Source organism: Rhea americana, unplaced genomic scaffold (assembly GCF_003343005.1).
Source record: "Rhea americana isolate MKP2758 unplaced genomic scaffold, rheAme1 scaffold_91, whole genome shotgun sequence".
NCBI classification, from domain to species: domain Eukaryota; kingdom Metazoa; phylum Chordata; class Aves; order Rheiformes; family Rheidae; genus Rhea; species Rhea americana.
The window spans coordinates 1763704-1785959 of record NW_028187100.1 but is presented as its reverse complement, the minus strand read 5'-3'; the positions used below and the strand labels follow the sequence as shown (position 1 = coordinate 1785959).

At 43.8% G+C, this 22256-nt stretch overlaps 1 protein-coding gene across 1 annotated transcript in view; it reads left to right on the top strand.

Annotated features, from left to right (window-relative positions):
* EFCAB6 (EF-hand calcium binding domain 6) overlaps positions 1-3748 on the top strand; it is a 109479-nt gene extending 105731 nt beyond the window's left edge. The window contains exons 29-30 of the mRNA XM_085324440.1: positions 1204-1353; positions 3626-3748. Coding sequence (XP_085180566.1) covers positions 1204-1353; positions 3626-3748 — 273 coding nt within the window. The remainder of the gene's footprint in view (positions 1-1203; positions 1354-3625) is intronic.
* Positions 3749-22256: the final 18508 nt, after the last annotated feature.

Here is a 22256-nt window from a genome sequence, read left to right as displayed (position 1 = left end):
CTTTCCCAAAAGCCTGAGAGAATCAGTGGTCTAGGGCTTCATGGAGGCACCCTGGCACTGAGCTGTGAAAACAACCTGAATTCTAAAAGTCACTGTAAAATGCTCTTTCTCTCCCTTCAGACCACAGGGGTACTCAGTATTCTGGGTGGCAGACTGTATTATTCTTGTATCCACTCCTTCCTCAGCTACGTATTCTGAAGGAGGAACACACCAAGAGCAGAGAAAGACACTGCAGCTTGTGCCTAGGCCTCTCACAAAACATATAGGTGCAGCATGGCATCTATGTCCAGGTAGCAGATGAGTAAAATCRACCGTACATTTCCTTCACACTGAGACATTTGTAAAGGTGCTAGTGGCATGTGCAACTGGCACAAATGGGGTGCTATTGACTTAACCCAATTACTATAATAATACCAGGAGAGTGTGGAGGGAGAATGAGATGAAGCTGTAGAAGGAGGGCGGTACAGGAGATCTAGACACTGCCAGTGAATTCAGGCTTGCTGACTTTTCCCAAGTCACTTAATCATAACTCAAATATTATGGGTTTGTACAAGTGGATTGAATTTTGCCATAATGAATAGTTTCACACTTCATGTGTTCAAGGTTCAACAAYGTAACAAGTTTAGTGAGGCTAATACAAAAGAGACAACATTTCCCAATAAAAATTAACTCTTGTTCCAGCTGTTGAACTGTACAAATATTAAAAAATTGGTCACAAGGTATTCTATGTGCTAGGAAGAACRTGGAGTGGTGTTTTATTTTTCTTAAGTACTCTACTGCTCCAACAGTTGGCTTATGCATTCAGTCACTTCTTAGCAAGAATTTCACTCTGAAAAATGAACACCACAGAGAACTGAGAGTGACTGAAAGAGGGCGTTGAAACAAGGACAGGTATAATACATGTGCAAACACTGAGATCTTAGAAATAACACTGACCTCAGAATCAGATTCAAATAATAAAAATTTAGGACTTTGAAAGTGATTAAGTATATCGTCTACACTTCCCAAGAATATTAAAATGTTACAGGTTAAAAAATCTCATGTAAACAGTATCTTGCAATAATTTGTAAACAAGTATTCAAGCAGCCTAACACAGGTTTATTCAGTATTTCATTCTAACATCTTTTCATTCTGCATTATAGTCATGCATGGTTGTGTTCATGATATTAGTAAATGCTAGTGTTTCTCATCCAACTTTGTCAGCTGAGTCCTGGACCACAAACCACATCATTCTTCAGTGCAATGTTGAGAATTCAGCCCCAGATCCTGCACTGCTGGAGGCCAATGAGGCGAACTTTTAAATCTTACGATGAAAGTCAAACTGGATTGTTAAGTATTCCAGATTTTAGACAAGTAAGTTGCATTTAGSAATTAACAGTCAGACAATTACAGTAGTCTAATCTAAGCTTCCTAACTGAAAGTTTTCTGAAAAATGGTACTGAACCTGAGTGTATAAAGTCATCCTGGCTTTTGCCTGCGATTTTAGCTCTGAGCATTACTCATGGTAATCTGTCTCCACATATGTATACACCTCCTTGAGCACTGTGGTCTTGGTAGGGTCCTACAATAGCAGCTTAGATACAAATGAGAAAATCTCTCCCTATACAGAGTTTAAATACGCAGCTGGAARTAAAGTGTTGACTGCATAGAATGAATCCCTTGGCAGGTCTCCTTTCAGTCACTGCTACAGCTTCAGGATCCCGTGACCCAGTGTGACCCCTGTGAATTAGTGTGTTCCCTTCTAAATGTAGAGCAAACTCAAGTACTCGTCATTTGAGAGTCTCTGTCTCTGGTTTCTCTTTCTGCTTTTCAGTGTGTATCATATTATTGTATTAGGTAGGACAATATCTTCTGCAAGTATTTTAACATTCGCATCTCCTCAAACAGCAAAAATGCACCTGTAATCCTTGAATTGGAAATTGCTTCTTCATCTAGTTCCATAAGGAGTTTGATTTTTGTTTAGCCTCAGCTTTATTGATTTCGAAGTCTTTGACATTGCTTTAACTAGAAATAATAATCTCAATCTGTTGTAGATTTTAAATCTTTGCAATTCCGTTGCAAAAAAAAAAAAAAAAAAAAAAAAATCATATGGGGCCCTAAACCCATGTGATGCTGTCTCCATTAGGACACCACTTGGTATCACTGCTGCTTTAGAGAATGACCAACCAGTGGACAGGATGCTCAGTCCCAGTAAGCAAATGCTGAACTGCAGTATGCAGAATTAAAAGGTGTAATTGGAAGCTCCCCTGCCTCTGGAGTGAGGGAAGCCAGCTTGTTGCCTGGCATAGTTTAGAACCAGTCTAAGACCTGTGAGATTGTACCTGTCACAGAATTTCTTTTTGTAATTCTTTACTTGTTTATGTTTAGTGGGAACAAGATTTGCTCTGGCCCTACTACATAGCCGAACTCTTTATACCTGCCTGCCCCTTTATGAAGGCTGAGCAGCAAGATGTATCAAGGTAGTTATGTCATATATATTTATGCCTGAGGTTCTATGTCTATCATTGCAGCTTTCTGAGTGCTTAGGTACTGCCTCATCAGACCAGAGGAGGAGTGAAGATCAGGCCCACTGCATTTTCTTTTAAATTGCCATGTTTATCTAGGACATATGATGATTACTATTTCCAGTTAAAGCAATGTCAATGGCTTTGAAATCAAGCATCCTACAACAATTTAAGCAAAACACGCACACAGAAAACCCGGTCAACCAAATAACCTCCACATGGATCTAGATCAAGACGCACTCCCTGATTCCAGAATACTACAAAGATTTTTTTTGCTGTTTGATAAGATAGCAAATGATTTGTAGAGGATATGGATTCCTTTATCTCCTAGGTAACTTAATGTACTGAAATAGCAGTGCTCTCCTACCTTCAGTAACAACAGCATCATGACTGTATTATCCGCAAGGGGTCCCTAAGGCAGTTTCAGATGCTGAGTTAAGAGGGAAAAGGGGAAACTAATCTGAGTTTGCTAGAAAACCAATGACAAAATGGCACAGCACTCAAGGACACATAGTCAATGGTTGATGGTAGCTTTCAGGACTTAAGTTCCCAAGTGCCTATAAAACCAGACTTAATCTTCAGAAATTAACACATTACCTTTCATGTCGGAGAATTGGTGGCTGCAAATTGCACTGGGTGGACTTTTTGAAAGATGCAGATATGTAACTTGGCTTTTAACATCTGCTGAACCAGATGCTCCCTGGTCAAGTTGAGTTCTCAGGGGAGAGTTCAGAAAGAGTGCTTGTAGGCCRAGCATTTGTCTCTGGAGAACTAAAAGCCCAGAGGGCCTCATGAGCATTATTGCATACATACAGGTTTGCACAGTTTGAGGGACTGGATTATTCCCTCTGTTTCTCTGGATGCAGAGAATTCAGGTCATTCAAGGAGGGTAGAAAGGAAGATTATTTTACCTCTTGGTATACCAAGTCAATATTAGCATTGGAAAACTAAGAGAGAATAGGGAGGGTTTGATTTTCAAATATTCCAAGAAACCTAAGACTGAGTAGAGCAGAATCACCAAGCTATTTTGTAAAGAAATTTTAGTGAGATAAATTGATTTTTTTTTCCTTTTTACTAGTCCAAAGCATTGGAATATATTTTATTGTTTCTGTCTTTTGCAGGTTCTTCGTGAGTACTGCATTAACTTAACTGAAGAAGAGTTATTTAACATCTTGGAATATTATGATAAAACTCTGTCTTCAAAAATATCCTATAATGATTTTCTCCGGGCATTTTTACAGTAGGATTTGGTCAAATGCAGGAAGCTGTAGATAAAGTAGATAAAGAGAGTGTCTGATTTATAATTTTGAATTTCAAACTAATAAATTAATTGAGTATGGCTTTTTTGTATCTATTCATTAGAAACCTCAAAATACTTTACAATTCTGACAGAGTGGTCCTGTGTTGTGGATTAAATCTACATAGTGAGGGAATTAATTTTGCATAATCCATTTATCAAAAAAGAAAAAGACAGCAATTAACAATGTCAAAATAATGCTTCCTAAGACTCATCCAAAAGCAATGCATTTACGAAATTTCTTTTTAAAATTTTTTTGCATTTTATTAATGACACACTCTAACTTCAGTAAAGAGGTTTATAAGGCATACTATTCAATTTCCTCAATTGTAATTTTCCAAATGTATTACTTTTAGTTTATTATCTTTCATTATTCAAAAAATCATCCTGTCCATAATCTTTTTCTTCTACTTGATCATGCAGTGCCATATTTGTATTGCCAATGACATTACACATTAACATGGAATGGCCTTTGAAACTTGAGCAGATGCCAATTGTGCATGGACATGGCACCTTTTTCTGTTAAAGCTATTCTACACCCTTCAGTGCAGTTGAAAAAATAAACTACTTTACTAAACAGCTTTGGCTTCTTAACTGCAGAGGTATATTCCCAGTGCTAGCTTTGAAGTTTGTTTTTTAAGGATAATACGTATTTTATTATGTAATAAGCAGTAAATTGCAAGTAAACCCTCTGCTGAGTTTCCCCCATTCAAAAAAGTTATGTTTGAGTATCTTGTGAGATGCTTTGATCTTGACAAGGAAATTAAAAGATARTTGTTTTGACTGTTGAACTGTTGTGATAATGAAAGGATATATGATCATTAGTGCCTGCTTCCTGGGATTATATCAGCACTTAAACACTTACCTTTGCTGAAGATTTGTTAGACAAATATATCACTTTCTAGTTCTAGTTCTAAGGCTGGAAACTGGTCACTTCTCATGGAAGGAGAAAGGCCTCTACTCCTCCTGAAGACTTACACTTCCAGTTGAAGAACTGGTTTAGTGCCCTTGAGGATGAGGAGGAGCTGGACTTRGCTTCAAGGGAAGCAACTGGGCCAACAGAGCCTGTGACTTGTGGGAACACTTGGAAAAAGTGAGTGATTGTTGTGGGTGACTCCATGCTGCGGGGGATGGAGGCACCTATCTGCTRGCTTGACCTCTTGTCTATAGAGGTTTKCTGCCTGCCAGGGGCTCATATATGAGATGTCATTGAAAGACTGCCAAGGCTTGTYCGCACGTCAAGCTACCACCCTGTACTGCTCTTTCACATGAGTGCTAATGATACCAAAGGCAAATTGGAAMTGATCAAACAGGATTTCAGAGCTCTGGGGATGGTGGTCAAGGGCCTGGGAGCGCAGGTGATCTCCTCCTCAATCCTGCCAATGAGGTGGAAGGATAGGAGAAGGAGTAGATGGATTTTCCAAGTTAACAACTGGCTGCACCGCTGGTGTTGGCAATAGGGTTTTGGTTTCTGCAGTCATGGGACCCTGTTTGAAGATCAGTAACTGATGGGGAGAGATGATATCCACCTTACTAAGCAAGGCACACATGTCTCTGCCAACAACAGATTGGCCAGCCTGGTAAAGAGGGCTTTAAACTAGGAAGGATGTGGGGAAGGAAAGAGTTATAGAGAGAGGGTAGTCAGCAAACACAGCTCAAGTCAGGAGGCCTCCAGTGGGTCCATGCAGCTGGRGAAGTGCATATGAGACATGGCTATGGGGGATCCCCTTGTACCCCACCTGGGAAACCTGTATGCACAACTACCTCTATGAAAAGCCTGTACACCAATGCATGCATCATGGGGAATAAGCAGAAAGAATTAGAGATCTGTGTGCGGTTGCAGGGCCATGATCTCATTGCAGTTACAGAGACATGGTGGGATAGCTCGCATGACTGGAATGCTGTYGTGGATGGCTATGTGCTTTTTATGAAAGACTGGCCAGGAAGGCGAGGTGGTGGAGTTGCTCTTTATGTGAGAGAGCAACTGGAATGCATCGAGCTCTGCCTAGAGGTGGYTGAAGAGTGAGTTGAGAGCTTATGGGTGAAGATTAAAGGGCAGGCCAACATGGGTGACACTGTTGTGGGTGTCTACTACAGGCCACCTGGAAGAAAGGAAAAGGAAGTCCATGAGGCCTTCTATGGACAGCTGGATGTAGCCTCATGATCGCAGGCCTTGGTTCTCATAGGGACTTCAGCCACCCTGATATCTGCTGGAAGGACAAAACAGCAAGGAACAAAAACAGTCCAGGAGGCTCCTACAGAGCATCTATGATAACTTTTTGATAYAGGTGGTTGAGGAACCAACAAGGAGGGGTGTGCTGCTGGACCTTGTCCTAACCAACAAAGAAGGACTGGTTGGAGATGTAAAGGTTGTGGGCAGCCTTCACTGCAGAGACCATGAGATGGTGGAGTTCAGGATCCTGTGTGGAGGAAGCAAACCAATAAGTAGGATTGCAACCCTGGACRTCAGGAGAGCAGACTTTGGGTTCTTTGGAGACCTATTTGGACAAATCCCATGGGCTAGGGCCCTACAAGGAAGCGGGGGGAGGGGAGGGCAGGGGGAGGTGTAAGAGAGCTGGCTAGCATTCAAGCATCACTTCCTCCAAGCTCAAGGACAGTGCATCCCTGTGAGTAAGAAGTCCAGCAAAGGSAGCAGGAGATCTGCACAGATGAACAAAGAGCTCTTGGCAAAACYCAGACAGAAGAAGAAAGTACACAGAACGTGGAAGAGGGGAGAGGCCATATGGGAAGAATATAAGAATGTCATCAGAATATGCAGGGATGCAACAAGGAAGGCTGAGGCCCACTTGCAATTAAATCTGGCAAGGGATGTCAAGGACAACAAAAAGGGCTTCTTCAAATCAGTAGTAAGAGAAAGACTGGGGAAAATGCGGGCCCACTACTGAATGGGGCAGGCGCCCTGGTGACAAGGGATACAGAGAAGGCAGAATTACTGAATGCTTTCTTTGCTTCAGTCTTCACTGCTAAGGGCAGCCCTCATGAATCCCAGAACCTGGAAATAYGGGAGAAAGTCTGGAGAAAGGAAGACTTTCCTTTGGTTGAGGAGGATAGGATTAGAGAGCTTMTAGGCAAGCTTGAYATCCACAAATCCATGCGACCTGATGGGATGCATCCAYGGGTACTGAGGGAGCTGGCCAATGTTGTTGCCAGGCCACTCTCCATCATCTTTGAAAAGTCATGGAGAACTGGAGAGGTGCCTGAGGACTGGAAGAAAGCCAATGTCACTCCAGTCTTGAAGAAGGGCAAGGAGGAGGACCCAGGCAACTATAGGCCGGTCAGCCTCACYTCCATCCCCAGAAGGGTGATGGAACAGCTCATTCTGCATGTCATCTCCAAGCATGTGCAGGAAAAGAAGGTGATCAGAAGCAATCAGCAAGGATTCACCAAGGGGAAATCCTGCTTAACCAACCTGACAGCCTTCTAGGATGAAACCACTGGCTGCGTAGATGAGGGGAGAGCAGTGGACGTTGTGACCTTGACTTCAGCAAGGCTTTTGACACTGTCTCCCATAACATCCTCCTAGACAAGCTCAGGAAGCGTGGGTTAGACGAGTGGACATTGAGGTGGCTTGAGAACTGGCTGAAAGGCAGAGCTCAGAGGGTTGTCATCAGTGGCATCAGTGGGAGTCCAGTTGGAGGCCTGTGGCTAGTGGCGTCCCCCGGAGGGCTACAAAGATGATCAGAGGGCTGGAGCATCTGCCCTATGAGGAACGGCTGTGAGAGCTGGGCCTCTTTAGTTTAAAATRGACTGAGGGRGGATCTTATCAATGTGTATAAGTATCTAAAGGGAGGGTGTCAAGGGGATGGGGCCAGACTCATTTCAGTGGTGCCATGCCACAGGACAGGAGGCAACAGGCACAAACCAAAACACAGGAAGTTCTGCCTGAATGTGAGCAGGAATTTCTTTCCTGTGAGAGTGACAGAGCCCTGGATCAGGTTGCCCAGARAGGTTGTGGAGTCTCCTTCTCTGGAGATCTTCAAAACCCACCTAGATGCAACCCTGTCTAACATGTTCCAGGTGACCCTGCTTGAGCAAGACAGTTTGGACTAGATGATCTCCAGAGGTCCCTTCCAACCTCAAGCATTCTATGATTCTTGAATTCATTTTCATTGGTACAGTCGAAAGTCCTGTCATCATCACCTGTCTGTATTTTGTTTCTCTAATAGCTTTTAGGACTCATGTAATTTTCATAGMCTTCATAGAATAAGGTTGGAAGGGACTTCTGGAGATCATCTAGTCCAACCCTCAATTCATTAAAGAATTAATTGCTATTATTTGGAATACCTAACATATAACACAACTATCACAATAGTTATTTTTAAAATAGTGGATGTTACTGTTCTGATCTAACTGAGAATGAAAAATAAACTACCTAAATGATTTATTTTTTTTTAACTCCTACAGCACCTGTTTGATAATTAGGTCCAATTTTAGATTGAATATAATAAGACTTTCATCTCAGCACTGCTTTACGGTATGTAGTGCAGTTACTGTGTTTTGTGAAAGGATCCAGGAGTTGTGTCCCTTGTTCCACAGTTTTCAAGATATCTGTTGTCTCCAGGAGAAGTGACACTGGGAGGGGGGTGTTTCTGGATTTCTTGACACATCATGCCGGAAGATTTTTCATTAGTTCGACTGGCAGGAGTATGAAATCCAACAACTCCAAAGGGATTAAAGAACAATCTTTTCACTGTGCAAACAAATCAAATCATGCTGGGTTTTTTTAGTGTGTTCTTAAAGGCAAGGATGGCGCTTGCCAACTGTTTATCCAGCCTCAAAAACAAACTGAATTTCATCTGCCAGCATTTTGAAATAACCTAGGTAATTTTTCRTATTAAAATAGCCAACTGCTAGATGCATAAACTTTGTGATAGAAGAGAGGGGTCTTCTGTAACCGTGCTCCCTAAAGAAGAGAGATCCCTCTTGTTTTCACYCAAAGGTAGATAACGTCAGTAGAATTGAGCATTACCCCGTGATACCCATCTCCTGCTGCTCTGTGTAAGCACCGGGGCAGTTCTGAATACAAAAACGTCAACGCAAAGCGAGAAACTTCATTTCCGAGCAGATGACGCCGCTCCCGCGCCTGCTGCCGRAGGCTCTCTCTTTTCTGTCGCCGCAGGAGCCGCAGGGGCAGCGCAAGGGCTCAGCCCTGGACCCGCGGGGCCGTGGGGCGAGAGGCGCTGCAGGCACGTGGGCTAGGCCGGCTGCAGCGGTACTCGATTCCTCACCCTACAGAGCCGAGGTAGGGGCTGAAAGTCGTCTGCAGGTACAGCCCTGAGCCTTAAACTCATTAGSAGGTTCTCTCACTTCCCTCCCCAGACAATCCTAAAACGTGCACTATTTTCCTTACACACGCACATGCACGCGCTTGAGCGTAAAGTCCTAGTTACGAGCAAGCCCTCRCACTCGACCTGGCAATAAGCATCAAGCACTGGATTGGGCTAATCAAGCTTAATGCTGTTAAGCTCCTGTGGAGCATCAAGTGAGGTAAAACAGACTCCCTAGTCAGGGGAGATGTCCTGCTTCAGCAGCCTCCTCGGGAAAGCCTAGGCAATGCAAGGTGAGAACCCRTAGGAATTAACTCGGCTGTTCGCAGGGCAGCTTTTTCTCAGTGGGAGCATTTCCAGGCCCTAATACCCAGCCTCAGCACTTCCCTACTGCTCTGACCCAAAGCTGGCTCCCTGACCGTCTTTATGCCTCTCCTGAAACAGAGACACTCTCCCTTCAGCAGTACTTTGGTGTCATTACGGGTTTTCATTTTCTTAGTTCTGGAATACAGCAAGCTGATGAAGGGAAACTGAAGTGACTAACGAAATCCTGCTGCTGTACAGGACTCTTGTATTACAGCAAAACCAGCCATCCACCCGCCAGACCGCTGTCATTGCCCCACCAGCGTGTCCTTGTGCTCATTGCTAAGTCCCTCAACAGGACAGTTGCATGCCCACCTCCACGCAGCGTGTAACGGCACGGCGCTGGAAGCCAGAGGTGTCCTGCTAGCCGCTTCCACTAGACATTTACGTACTCCGCCTGTTCTGAAAACCCTCATACAGACAAAGAGCTCCTCAAAGAAACCCTCGAGGGCTGAGGGCGGCCTCCRTGGCAGAGAGGAGCCCTCAGACCAGCCAGCCTGCCTGGCAGGAGAGGCTCTCCGCAAACACCAGCTGGCACAACCCTGCCGGAGTCCATACGGCTTAAAAGCTTGCACCAGCCAAGCACCTGAGGGTTTCCAGAGAATTAAAATGCAATATAGATATCCTTCACTACATAGAAAGTGAATTTTGTATATAATTAGACTACAAAGAGGAGATAATATCTTTCCCTTAATTCCCTTCCTCCCCCACCTTCCCTCTCAGGTTTTTCCACACTTCAAAGCTCCTGTAGCTGCCGACTTGCACTGGAAACATGTGCTGCTCATTAGCACATCTTCAAGCCCACCTGAGCTGCTTGGTTTCTTTAAACCCCCTGCCCCGAGGCTAGCCTGCTGCTATTGCCAAGCAGCAGTGTTTAATTTGGAGGTGGGCTGCTCTGCTGCCTAGGCAGGAGGCTGATTCAGGAGCGYGCTTTCTGAGCACAGCAGAAATGCAAGGCAGAAAAGCTCTTTGCTAGAAGCATGAGAAAGTAGGGAGTAGGGAAAGTAGGAAATTAATCAGCAAAGGGAAAGAAGAGGTTCATAGTYTGAGGCAGCTATTTCTATTCTAGGGCTTGGCACAACGCATCCAAGACCAGAAACAAACCTCTCAGTGCTCAAAGGGTGAAGAGAAGGAAGGGCAGAGGGAGGCCTGAAGCTGGTCAGATTCACAGGATCTGTGCTGGCTATCTTCTGCRTACAGATGTGTCATAAAGCCCACAAGACCAGAACTATTTAGAAGAAAAGTCCTTGTTCAGAACACAGGCATTTCGTTTGTTTGATTAAGGTACTACTGTGTGAAGTACATATATTTATGTGCAATTACTGTTTTCATCCAGATGATATAGAGCAGGTCATGAACAGTAAGGGATGCTCCAAACATGGCAAAATGAAAATCAAATTTAAAAATCTGTTTTTTTAAAAAAAAAGAAAACTTCTCTTTTTGAAATTTTCTCTACTAAAGGCTGTCGTGCAATGGAAAAGGCATTATTATGCYGTGAAAAGAGGCACAAAAAGAATTTTGTATTATAACAATACTTAAAATATGCAAATAAGATATCTTCACAAGGTCCCAAAATTATGCTTGGCATGAATTCTTAGCAACAATACAAATATCATCATCTTCAAATAAGCAGGTATAACATGCTGCTCAAATAGCTGTAAAAACAACCTCATCACMGCTCTGGGAGCATCCAGTTTTCATCTTTGATGTAGATAGATTTTTTTTTAATAGGAAAGGGAARAAAGTTATCCTGAACATCAACTGTGTTGAAATAAGCCTTAGTGGAACAACTGTGTATTTAACACGGAAAGGAGACCTGCTGGTGGTGTGTGTATTCAGCATCAGTGTTATTATAAAAAGCTAGGTCTGCTATTGCTGAATAACGGGGTACGCAGCTGACGGTTCAGCAAGGCGGTGGGAGCTACCTGCGTGGAGGGGCTTCTAGGTTGCTTCTTTAGGGGGGGATTTAAGACACCCCAGGGCAGAGCAACCTCTACAACAGTTTATGAGTTACCAGCGTGTGAGGACGCTGTGGGGGCTCAGGTGCAGCCGGGCTGAGCACCGCAGCACGGCCTCCTCCTGCCGCCTGCCCCAGCGTGGGGCACTCTTGCACAATGGGAGAAGTCAAAAAGCTCYAAAGAACTCAAGCTACATTTATTATAGTTAGCTTCAGATTTATCCCAACGCTCTCCGAGCACATGTACCTTTCCTTTCCATCAGCCTCGCTTTCTAGGAGCAGTGGGAGAAGAACAGGATTCTGGAAAGAGAAAAACTTTTACAAAAGTTAAGTGATAGGCACGGAGGGACCCATGTATCTTGGGTTTACAAACCAAGCTGGCCAGTCCCTTGCAGACTTCTGCTTGTAAAGCCATGTTTATAACTAGATCAAGCAAATTACTTCCAGCTTTGGCTTCATACCTAGCAACAGCGTTTTGGGGACTTAGTGCTGCAGATCCCTACTACATTGCAAGGTAAACATGCTCTCCCATCTGAACAGCTGCTGAAACCATTGCAATGGCAGATAGAAATTAATAAATGGAAATGCTATTTCTAAATGGGAACTGAATGGCTTGTTCAGGTTTACAGCTGCAGTACTTGAGTTGGGCATCTGCGGGCACTTCTCTSGTTTCAGATCTGTACGTAATGGGTGTAAGGTGAGCGCAGCTTTATRTGTCTGAAAACAGTGAAATGCTGTTGTAACATTCCTATTTCAGAAATGTTTATGGTAATACGTTAAAAGAAAGAAAGGAAAAATGCCTTTACGCTCTTTTTCACTGGCTGAGAAGTGAATACCAACAGCATTTCCTATGATAAATGGTAACCCTGCTCCTTTTGCCTCCCTGAGGAGGAGTTGCGGTAACATAAACTGAGGACAGAAGCCATTTTTTGCAACCATGTTTGCCAACTTCTTCCTTCAAATGACTCCTCCTAGCTTACATTACACCCGATGTAAATTTGAGTTGATATGAAAAAAGACTAGTAATTTTATGCTGTTTACCACCAGCTGGTTGCTAGTCCGCCCCTTTTTTTTTCTACCACGAACTAGTATTTCCGGCATTGTCTTTTCTGTGCCCCACGGCTGCTGGTGGCTCCCCCAATCCTATTTAGATGTTGCCCCGTCAGCCCTAAGGCTGCTTTCTGGCAGGAGTTTCATTAATTCATTAGTTCCCACAGCCATGGGATTATCCACGGGCTGCAGTCTGGTGCGTGAGAGTCTTGCTCTAGCTAGTGTCAGTCTTTATCACTGCCCGTAGACTGGCTGAGCTTATAAAAAATGAAGAACGAAAACCAGTATAAGGCAGAACGTTCATTGTGCTGCAGATATCCTTTCACGTCTGCTTTCAATGTCAGTGCGTTTATAGAGCTTAATTCTGATTTCGTTCAATCAACAATGTACTGTGACTACCCTGGCTTCAGTGGATTTATTCCAGCGCATCTGAGATGAGAATCAGACCTGCGTACCTTATTTCCTCTTCTGCTGCAATCAGTTTTTCAAAAAAAAAAAAAAGTCGCAGCTATTTCTGCTCAGTCTAGAGCAAGTGTGGAAGTGGGGCCTTGCCTGAGGAACAATGCATCTTTCTCTATACTCTGTGCAGAATTCCCATCTTGTGCATTAGAATAGATGTTGAAACAGTTCTAATTAACATTTTTAATTTGCATTTTAATTGCCTGCCAGGGTGTGAAATGACATGGCTGGGTAAAGGAACGTTTCTTCTTAGTTGTGGTGGTTCGCGTAGTCCCAGCGAGGGAATGGGGGTGGGAGCGTCCTGGTCGGTGGTCAGTTTGTGGACTTCCCTGGACTTAAGCAAGGGCCTGATCTGCAGCCCCRTAAGCTAAGCTAAAAGGGTTCACGTGGGTTTTGTTTGTTTGTTTTTCTCATGAGTGGGCTTCTCATAATTAATTTTTGTTTGAAGATAAACATCAGATCTCGATTTTAAAATTGCCAGTTGTAAAGAATCAACACAATCCTTCGAAGGTCAGTCTGTGATTAATTAGTCTCTCTGTAAAGATCAYGTTAGATACATACCTACRTATAAATATATATATAAATATATTTTTTAAGATGATGCTATTTCAGCTCTGAATTTGTCTACGTACAGCTTTCAGCTTGTGCACCCTGTAGTGATTTGCAGATTACAGTGAAATCATCCTGAACCTTTTCTTTTTTCAGCAAAACAAAACAAAATCTGAAGATTTTCACCTTTTAAGGAAGATATTTGAATCTTATTTTCTTGAGTCTTTGTGGCGTCACCTTGGACTTCTCAAAATCRTTTTTGAATCAGAAAAGTTGGAAGGAAGACGTTTTCAAATTGCAACCATACTGATGCCGGATTCAGAGGAAACGCAGCTTCCTCCTCCCACCCAGCTTTGCCCACCCAGCTGTTGCACTAGCTCTTCTGGCCTTGGCCCCAGCTGGGCAGCCCAGGMGCGTGGTGCCACGCAAAGCCGCCTCTAAGCCCTTTTTTAGTGCCCTTCTTTCCGAGGCAGGGTCACTCTGGCCTGTATCCTTTACGTCTAGAGATATGAGTTCAGATAYGGCCATGTTAAAATGTAGATTAATTTGTTGTGCCTCATTTTCTAAAAAAAAAAAAAAAAATCTAGATTGCAGCATAGCTGTGCCCCTGCCTGTTCAGTATTTCCTCCCGTACGATATTTGAGTTGTCTGCAAAAGGTTTCAGTAATGCTTTGTGGGAGAGGAGAGGTTTCCAGGTCAAGATCTAGCTGCTAAATCACGTCAGGACAAGAACCCATACCTGCAGGACCCTACAAAACATATAGCCACTTAGAGATGATTCCTTATTTAATTACACTGGTTAGGTGATTTTTAATTCATTTAATGTATGCCATGTTGAATTTATGTCACTGCAGTTTCCTACTCAAAATACTGTGCAATGGTGCCAACTTACATGCCTTACAGAAGTCTATTACCTTAACACTATTTCATTTGTCATCCAAACCTGTAATCTCATAGAAAGATATCAAATTAGTTTGAGACGATCCATTTTACTTAAACCCACCATGATTAGCATTTAATTTTATTAGCCTCTTTTTATTCTTTATTACTCAAGTCTTGTACAATCAATCCTATCACTACCGTTTTTTCTGAGGATCAAAGTCACGCTAACACTGACTCAATTTGGCCATCCTTTCCCTTTTTAAGATATTGGCACAATATTAGGTTTCTCTGGACTGCCRGGACTTCTCTCTTGTCCTAACATGTCTGAAAAATCATTATTAGAAGTTTCTGAAGCTTCTCAGCCAACTTCCTGGATAATCTCAGATGCAAAGTTACTGATTTAAAATATTTGGTAATTGCTGTTTAATGTACGCTTTAAGGACTTATGGACTGGAAAGTTCTTGATCATCGACGCTGTATTATGTCTCACTATCACCTGGCCATTTTGCCTGTACACAACAAAAATATTTATTGTTAAAATTCCACCTTTTCATCGTCTTCTCGGCATTACCATTTCAAGCCATTGATGCTCTTGTTTATTTTTGCATCCCTTGTCAGCATTTAAGAAAAAAATTCCTTTGAAACCAGGCCAGTTTTTTTTTTTTTTTTTTTTTTTTTTTTTTTTTTTCTCTCTTTCTGGATTCTGGGACTGTTCTTTGGCAAATTTTCCTTTGTAGTTTGCAAGTACCATCAGTGTTGCCCCATTTAAATGTTTTTTCTCCCAAATCACACACAGAATCACTAAGGTTGGAAGGGACCTCTGGAGATCATCTAGTCCAACCTCCCAAAGGTTTCCTGGTGCTGGTTCCACTGAGGCTTAAACCCAGGACCTTCAGTGTGTAAAGCGGATGTGATAACCACTACACTATATTGGCAGTCATGATTTGTTAGTTTTCAGTTTTGTGACATTGTCCTTTCTAAAACACAAAGAATTTTTCTGAATTATTATTCCGCCTCATTTTATTTTCACATAACAAATTTGACCAAAGCCATGATTGCTGATATCTAAGCTGCATCAGTGTTTTAGTTCTGTGAACAGGTTCTCTTTATCCATAAAGATGATATGTAATGTAGATGTTTTTCCTCTTGAAAGTAGCATGTTTTGTTAGAAAATTGTCATCCARGGACTGCAGAAATGTTGGCAGACTGGTATTTCCAGTTTACACCATTTGGAATGAACTGCCTCGTGATGATGAGAGTGGGGCATTTTGCAAATATCACTGATAAGTGCCTGAGTGGTAGCCATCCCCTMGTCTAAATATGCTTTAAGGGTGCACAATAAACCAGCTAGTAAGCTACCAYGAGCCTTACTTTTTAGGTCCTTTGGATCTATAAATACTCCAGTTGACTGACTTCATAGTTGCCAGTGACTCGATGTTATATTGCGAGCTAGTTTTATTTCTCCTTTTCCCAGTTGATCTTTTCTAAAGAGATTATAAACAACTTCATCATCATTCCTGTCATGTGTCGTCTTATTAGGTTTCATTAATATCAGCTAGTTAAATTGCATGTTTCTAAACAAGCAATTTCTATGCCTCGCATTTCTTACCTGGGCTTTTTAATCTTGATATATAATCAATTTATGAATTTCTGCACAGCACAGTCTTTGTCTCTGTTACATGTTGCCAACACAAAGATTAGGTATGATCTGAGGGTYTGCTGATCCCTTCTTTTCGTACACTTTTGCTGTTAACTGAATTCCCTCCTTGCAACTCCAACCAGCCTGATCTTCCACGGAGGAAGATCCACTCTTCCAAACTCTACAGCTTCTCTGGTATCCTAAAAACCCAAATTCTCTGACCTGATCCTGCCCCTCTACTCAGCCCTGGGGAGGCCACATCTCAAGTACTGTGTCCAGTTCTGGGCTCCCCAGTACAAGAGAGACATGGAGCTACTGGAGAGAGTCCAGCGTAGGGCTACAAAGACGATCAGAGGAGTGCAGCATCTGCCCTATGAGGAACAGCTGCAAGAGCTGGGCCTCTTTAGCCTGGGGCAGAGAAGACTGAGGGGGGATCTTATCAACGTGTACAAGTACCTGAAGGGAGGGTGCCAAGGGGATGGGGACAAACTCTCTTCAGTTGTCCTCATGTGACAGGACAAGAGGCAATGGGCAGAAATTGAAGCACAGGAAGTTCTGCCTGAAGGTGAGGGGGAATTTCTTCACTGAGAGTGACAGAGCCCTGGACCAGGCTGCCCAGAGAGGTTGTGGAGTCTCCTTCTCTGGAGATCTTCAAGGCCCACCTGGATGCAACCCTGTCTAACGTGCTCTGTGTGACCCTGCTGAGCAGGGAGGTTGGACTAGATGATCTCCAGAGGTCCCTTCCAACCTTACTGATTCTGTGATTCTGTGATTCTATGCCTCTTATCTAACCAACACTCTCACGTTCAGGCCCTTGCGCTTTCTGATTTTCTTCATTTATCTCCAAGAGGACTACCCGGGTGTTCTTCTCCTTCAGCTCCTTTTTTGAGTAGCATTTTAACGGAGTGGGTGTCTTTTGAATCATGATCTTATCAGAGTTGTCCTCTGGGTTGTGACTCTCTGTGGCAGTTGGTCACTGCTGCCCCTTGGACAATGTTTTACTTCCTCTTTTCCGCAACAACAGGAGTCGATCTCCCTTCCTGATTTTGTCTTTTTCTGTTTCTTTCTGGTATCTAGTGAGAGGATGCTTCCTGAGCTGCACTGTTTCAGTACACAAAACTTCTTATGCTTGTATCACAGAAATAATAAAGACTGGGTACCATGTTTCTTATCAAAGGTAATCATCAACTGAAGAACTTCTAAAACAAAATCCTTCCCCAAAGAAAAAAAAATCTTTTTGCTTGCTATAGCTCTGGTTCCTGCATTTGGTGTCTCATATCCCAGCTAAACCTGAACCAAACTGCCACAGTTTGCAAATAAATACAAAACCAAACACCCTGAACATCTACATCTCTTACAGAAATAAAACTCCACTGATGCAAGGATATCTGTGCAATGCTGGGGAGTTCTGCATTGAATATTTATTCCCCGAGAAGCTGACATGCCCCTTGGAGAACAGTAGCAAAAAGAAAGTGTAAATTCAGGCATAATGACCAGAATCTTTCATCAAAACATAATCATAGTGTTTCTTCTAGAAAGGTTGGTAATCTTTGCTTGGCCAGGCTAAACGATGTTGCCTGAGAGCATCTCTCTTGAGTACTCCAGGTCAGCTAGAAAAAGGTCACATTGCAGAAGTAAATATGGCGGCTCTTGAAACCACTCCTAAAAATTACTTAAGCCTCAGGATGTAGTCATATTAGGACGTGCTTAGCCCAGATTTTGGAGTTAAATTCCAGCTTTGCTGAAGTCAGTGCTTTTACTTCCATTGACTTAAACAACGGAAGTAAATGAAAAAATGTTTTTGTCCAATATACATTTCTTCAGAGTAGATTCTGCTGCTACTTTCTGCTGCTTCTTCTTCTTTCTGCTTTCTCATAACAGCTAAAGTAAATCAAGTCATTGCACTGAAGTCGTCAGAGTTACACTCTTGGAAGAGAACAGCAGGCTCTAGCATTTTGCTGCGAGTCCTTAAGCGCATTAAGTATATGCAGTCAGGCTACCGCTTTGGTGGCTCCTTACCAAGATAATTTCTCAACTAGTTGGAGAATTTCAATTGGATGTGACAAATGGGAAGAGGTTAAAAAAAAGTTTCTGCAAGCTGTGTGGCATTTGGTGTCTGCCAGAGGTGGGAAACCAAACTAAACTCCCAGTGAAAGATGGGTTGAACTCAGCTCCCCACCTGGTCGGAGTGGCCACGACCTGCTGGCCTTTCCGCCCGCACGGTGGCTTGCTTGGAGGGTGCTCGCATGACTGTGCAGGTGGGGAGGGGTTTGCTGGGGACAGGCAGCAGGGCAGGGAACACACTTCTCCTTTACAAGGAAGAACAGTTTTCACCGCGAGTGTGGTCAAATACTGAAACAGGGCACCTAGACTGAATCCTTGGAGATATTCAAAGCTCAACTGGACAAGCCCTGAGCAGCCTGCTCTAACCGGACTGACTTCGAGCAGGGGCAGGAACCACGCACCCCCAGAGGTCCTGTCCAAACTGAACGGCTCCGAAATTGGGCTTCATATGTTTTGCTTCTCCCAGAATAGGTTAGTTTTCAGACTCAATGGACTGCGGTGGACTACAAGCACCCTCTCCTGCTGGCAGTAGCTTTGTAGTCTTCGGTAGCTACACAGGTAAGAAAGGAAAAGTTGTTTAGGCAGGTACTGTGAAACTGCTCAGGAGTCAAGAGAAGCAGCTGCCTTTCAAATCTAAAAGGAACTTTTTAAGGCTGAAAACATAGTCCTTTTTCCAGTATTCAAAAAAGGAACGACCACCACCTTCCTATTTTGACTCTGTGTGTGGGCTGAGATTTTCTGACGAATTGAGTCAGAAAATTTCTGACTAACACCACGCGTTCCTGGAGCACAACCGCTGTTAACAACATGAACGTGGAGGCTACCAAGACAACAACCTTCCTAAGTGGACACCGTCTTTTTAGCTCAGCAACAGAAATGGAGCCAAGAGGGGAGCAGGACACATCCTAGACACTTCTGAGAAAACCTTTTGAGTTACTTGCTTCTATATGTTTTGTTACTTTTTGTTACTTTCCATCTCCTGGCTTTGAGTTGCTTTTGTTGGTTTTAATAGGTAATGCTGGCTTCAAAGTTTGGAGGAACTGTTCCCTTTCTGCCACCGTCGTCCTTTTCCTCTTCCGCCTTTAGCAAACCAGCAATGTGCCCTTGTGGCCAAGAAGGCCAATGGTCTCCTGGGGGGCATTAAGAGGAGTGTTGCCAACAGGTGGAGGGAGGTGATCCTGCCCCTCTACTCAGCCCTGGGGAGGCCTCATCTCRAGTACTGYGTCCAGTTCTGGGCTCCCCAGTACAAGAGAGASATGGAGCTACTGGAGAGAGTCCAGCGTAGGGCTACAAAGATGATCAGAGGACTGCAGCATCTGCCCTATGAGGAATAGCTGGTGCGAGAGCTGGGCCTGTTTAGCCTGGAGAAGAGAAGACTGAGGGGGGATCTTATCAATGTGTACAAGTACTTGAAGGGAGGGTGTCAAGGGGACGGGGCTAAACTCTTTTCAGTTGTCCATGTGACCAGACAAGAGGCAATGGGCAGAAATTGAAGCACAGGCAGTTCCACCTGAACATGAGGGGGAATTTCTTCCCTGTGAGAGTGACAGAGCCCTGGACCAGGTTGCTCAGAGAGGTTGTGGAGTCTCCTTCTCTGGAGATCTTCAAGGCCCACCTGGATGCAACCCTGTCTACCATGCTCTGTGTGACCCTGCTGAGCGGGGAGGTTGGACTAGATGATCTCCAGAGGTCCCTTCCAACCTTACCCATKCTGAGATTTTATGAAACGTTGGTTTCCTGCAAGTTCAAAGGAGCTGCTTCACCAAAGCGTGCACAGGATACAGGAGCGCAGGGGGACTCAGGCTGCTGCTGCTCCAGGGTCTTGAGCTTGGCTGTGCATGGAGGGATCTGCTTCTGCTTTCACGACGGTCAGTGTTTCCCCACAGTTCAGGAGCTGCCTCCCCTTCCCGGATAACAGCCAGCTGCACCGGGTGCCCCGCCAGCCTACTCAGCTCGGCCAAAACAAGCTCCTGCTTTAGATTCGAATCTATATACCAGAAGTTCTTATACTTCCATTACAAGGGACAACATATGCTCAGCAGTAGATGAATTAAGTGATTAAGAAATTCTCCACTTTTAGCATAGACACCGCAGTATTTTCAAGTTTATTGTAGTGCTGGAGAGTGCTTACCAGTTACAGCTATAATGTAACAAGCGGGACGACTGTTCAGTGCAACTCCCTGCAGCAAATCTAAAGACAGTTGATGGAGTGTCTTCATCATAGTTTGTAGAGTAGCTTGTCTATGTTTTTATGATTTATTACTTTCTTGTTAGTGCTTTCTTAGGCGTTCAGAGAAACAACGAATCAATTCAAGAGTTTCCAGAACGGAGACTGCTAATTTTTTGAGTTGTGTTTACTGCTAGAGAGCTCCGGTTCTGACAAGTCTCTTGACCGTATGTTAATATATGTGATTAATTATTATTACGGGCATCCAGTGAACTGCATAGGTAACACTTCAGCGCTATTATGTCTTCCTGAAAAAGCAATAAACATAATTATATATTGGTGGTATTGCAAGGATAGCAGATGGGGGGGAAGAAAAAAGGTGCTCGCGCAAGCCCCCGTGCCGAACGCGTCGAGCAAAGGGGCAGTGGCTCGGTAGCCACCGCGCAGCCTGGCTAAGCAGCTCTCGGTTCATTTTACAATGTCAGGTAACAGATGCAGTCGGAGCAGCCGAGCTGGGCGAGAGCCTTATAAAACAGCAAGAACAATGTAAATGTGGTTTTAATTGCCCGCTCCGTTCAAATTGCTTTATCCCGYGCAAATTCCTTATTTCTGGAAAATTTTGGTGGGAACATAACGGGTTAGAGATAGTGTATGGCTAGGCTCGCGTTACTTTAATTTCCAGCGGACGCGAGCAGAAAGCAACGCCACGGTAGCAGGAAAAGCGACAAACGGCAGCGAGAAGGCACGTGCGAGTGCTGCTGCTTACACCATCTGCGTAAAAGGAGAACGGGGGAGAGGCAATAAAACCRAATAGCTGCAAACCTCCCCAGTGAAGCGAAATCCTGTTGTTCTCATGCGCTGGGCATAATTGGCCAGGCAACTCTGGGTACCCAAATAGCTCTAAAAATCTCAGCTGCAGAGAGAGTTTCAAGAAAGGGACGGGAGCGTAGCTGACAGTATCTCCAGTTATATTTGCTATACATTAGGTACATTAGCAGGAAGCAATACTACAGGTCGTTAGGAGAGGAAAAAAATCTCATGCAAACGTGAGTAAATGGGAACGGGGTAAAGATCCCTCTTGGCAGGTTATTCCAAAAATTGCCTTCTAAGGAATTCCTCGCGCCTTCCTCTGAGGCTTTTATAGCGGCTCTTGGCAGCAGGCAGAGCCTGCAGAAGCCAAACGCCTTTTCCTCGCGCCCAGCCCACCCGCCGCCTTGCCCCGGCTGCCTCCGGCGGCCCCGCTGCTCCCTGCCCGGCTCTTGGCCGAGGGACATTTCCCATCCTCATCTGTAGGTGACCGAGACACATAAAAATAGCCTTGTCGGTCTCCATCGCGGCATGTCGATGTCTCCCCCATCCCTTATCAAAAGGAACGGAAATTAATCTCGGCAACGCTTCAGCCCAGCGCCAGGAAAACATTTGCTCCTGGTGCACATCAGCACATCCCCACAGGCTCGGACCCACGGGCGCTCACCAGCCTGCCCGGGGGGGTGTTTCTACGTGGGGCATCCTGCTAGAATTGAACGTACTGGGGGACTATAAAGAGAACTTTTCCTTCAATACAGATTTTTGAAGACTTTATTTGTCTAACATGCTTGAACAAAAATTACAACAACAATCAAGTTATGCCAAAATGATTAAATAACCTTTAAGCTTTCATACCTCAAGTACTTTTAAACGATATTTTGAAGTAACAGCTGCTTTCGTATCTTTTTTTTTCACATAAAAATACACAATATTTTGAAGATACCTTAGGAAAAAAATCATTTTTAAGAGAATACTTTATGGTCGACATCATAGAAATTTTGTCGAGGCTAATAAAAGGACCTCTTTCCCCCACTTTAACATTTTAGTACCTTAAGTGCCATGAGTGAATGTAAACATTTCAGACTTCTTTAATATAGGGCCAATTTCCTGCCATGTTCATTTCAAAATGCCTGAATCGCGACTYGCTAGGACACTTTGACTCTTAACTACGTGCTGGGGGGGGGGGTCACCTCTCCAGCGGCGGCGGATTCAATTCCTGCTGATGCAGGG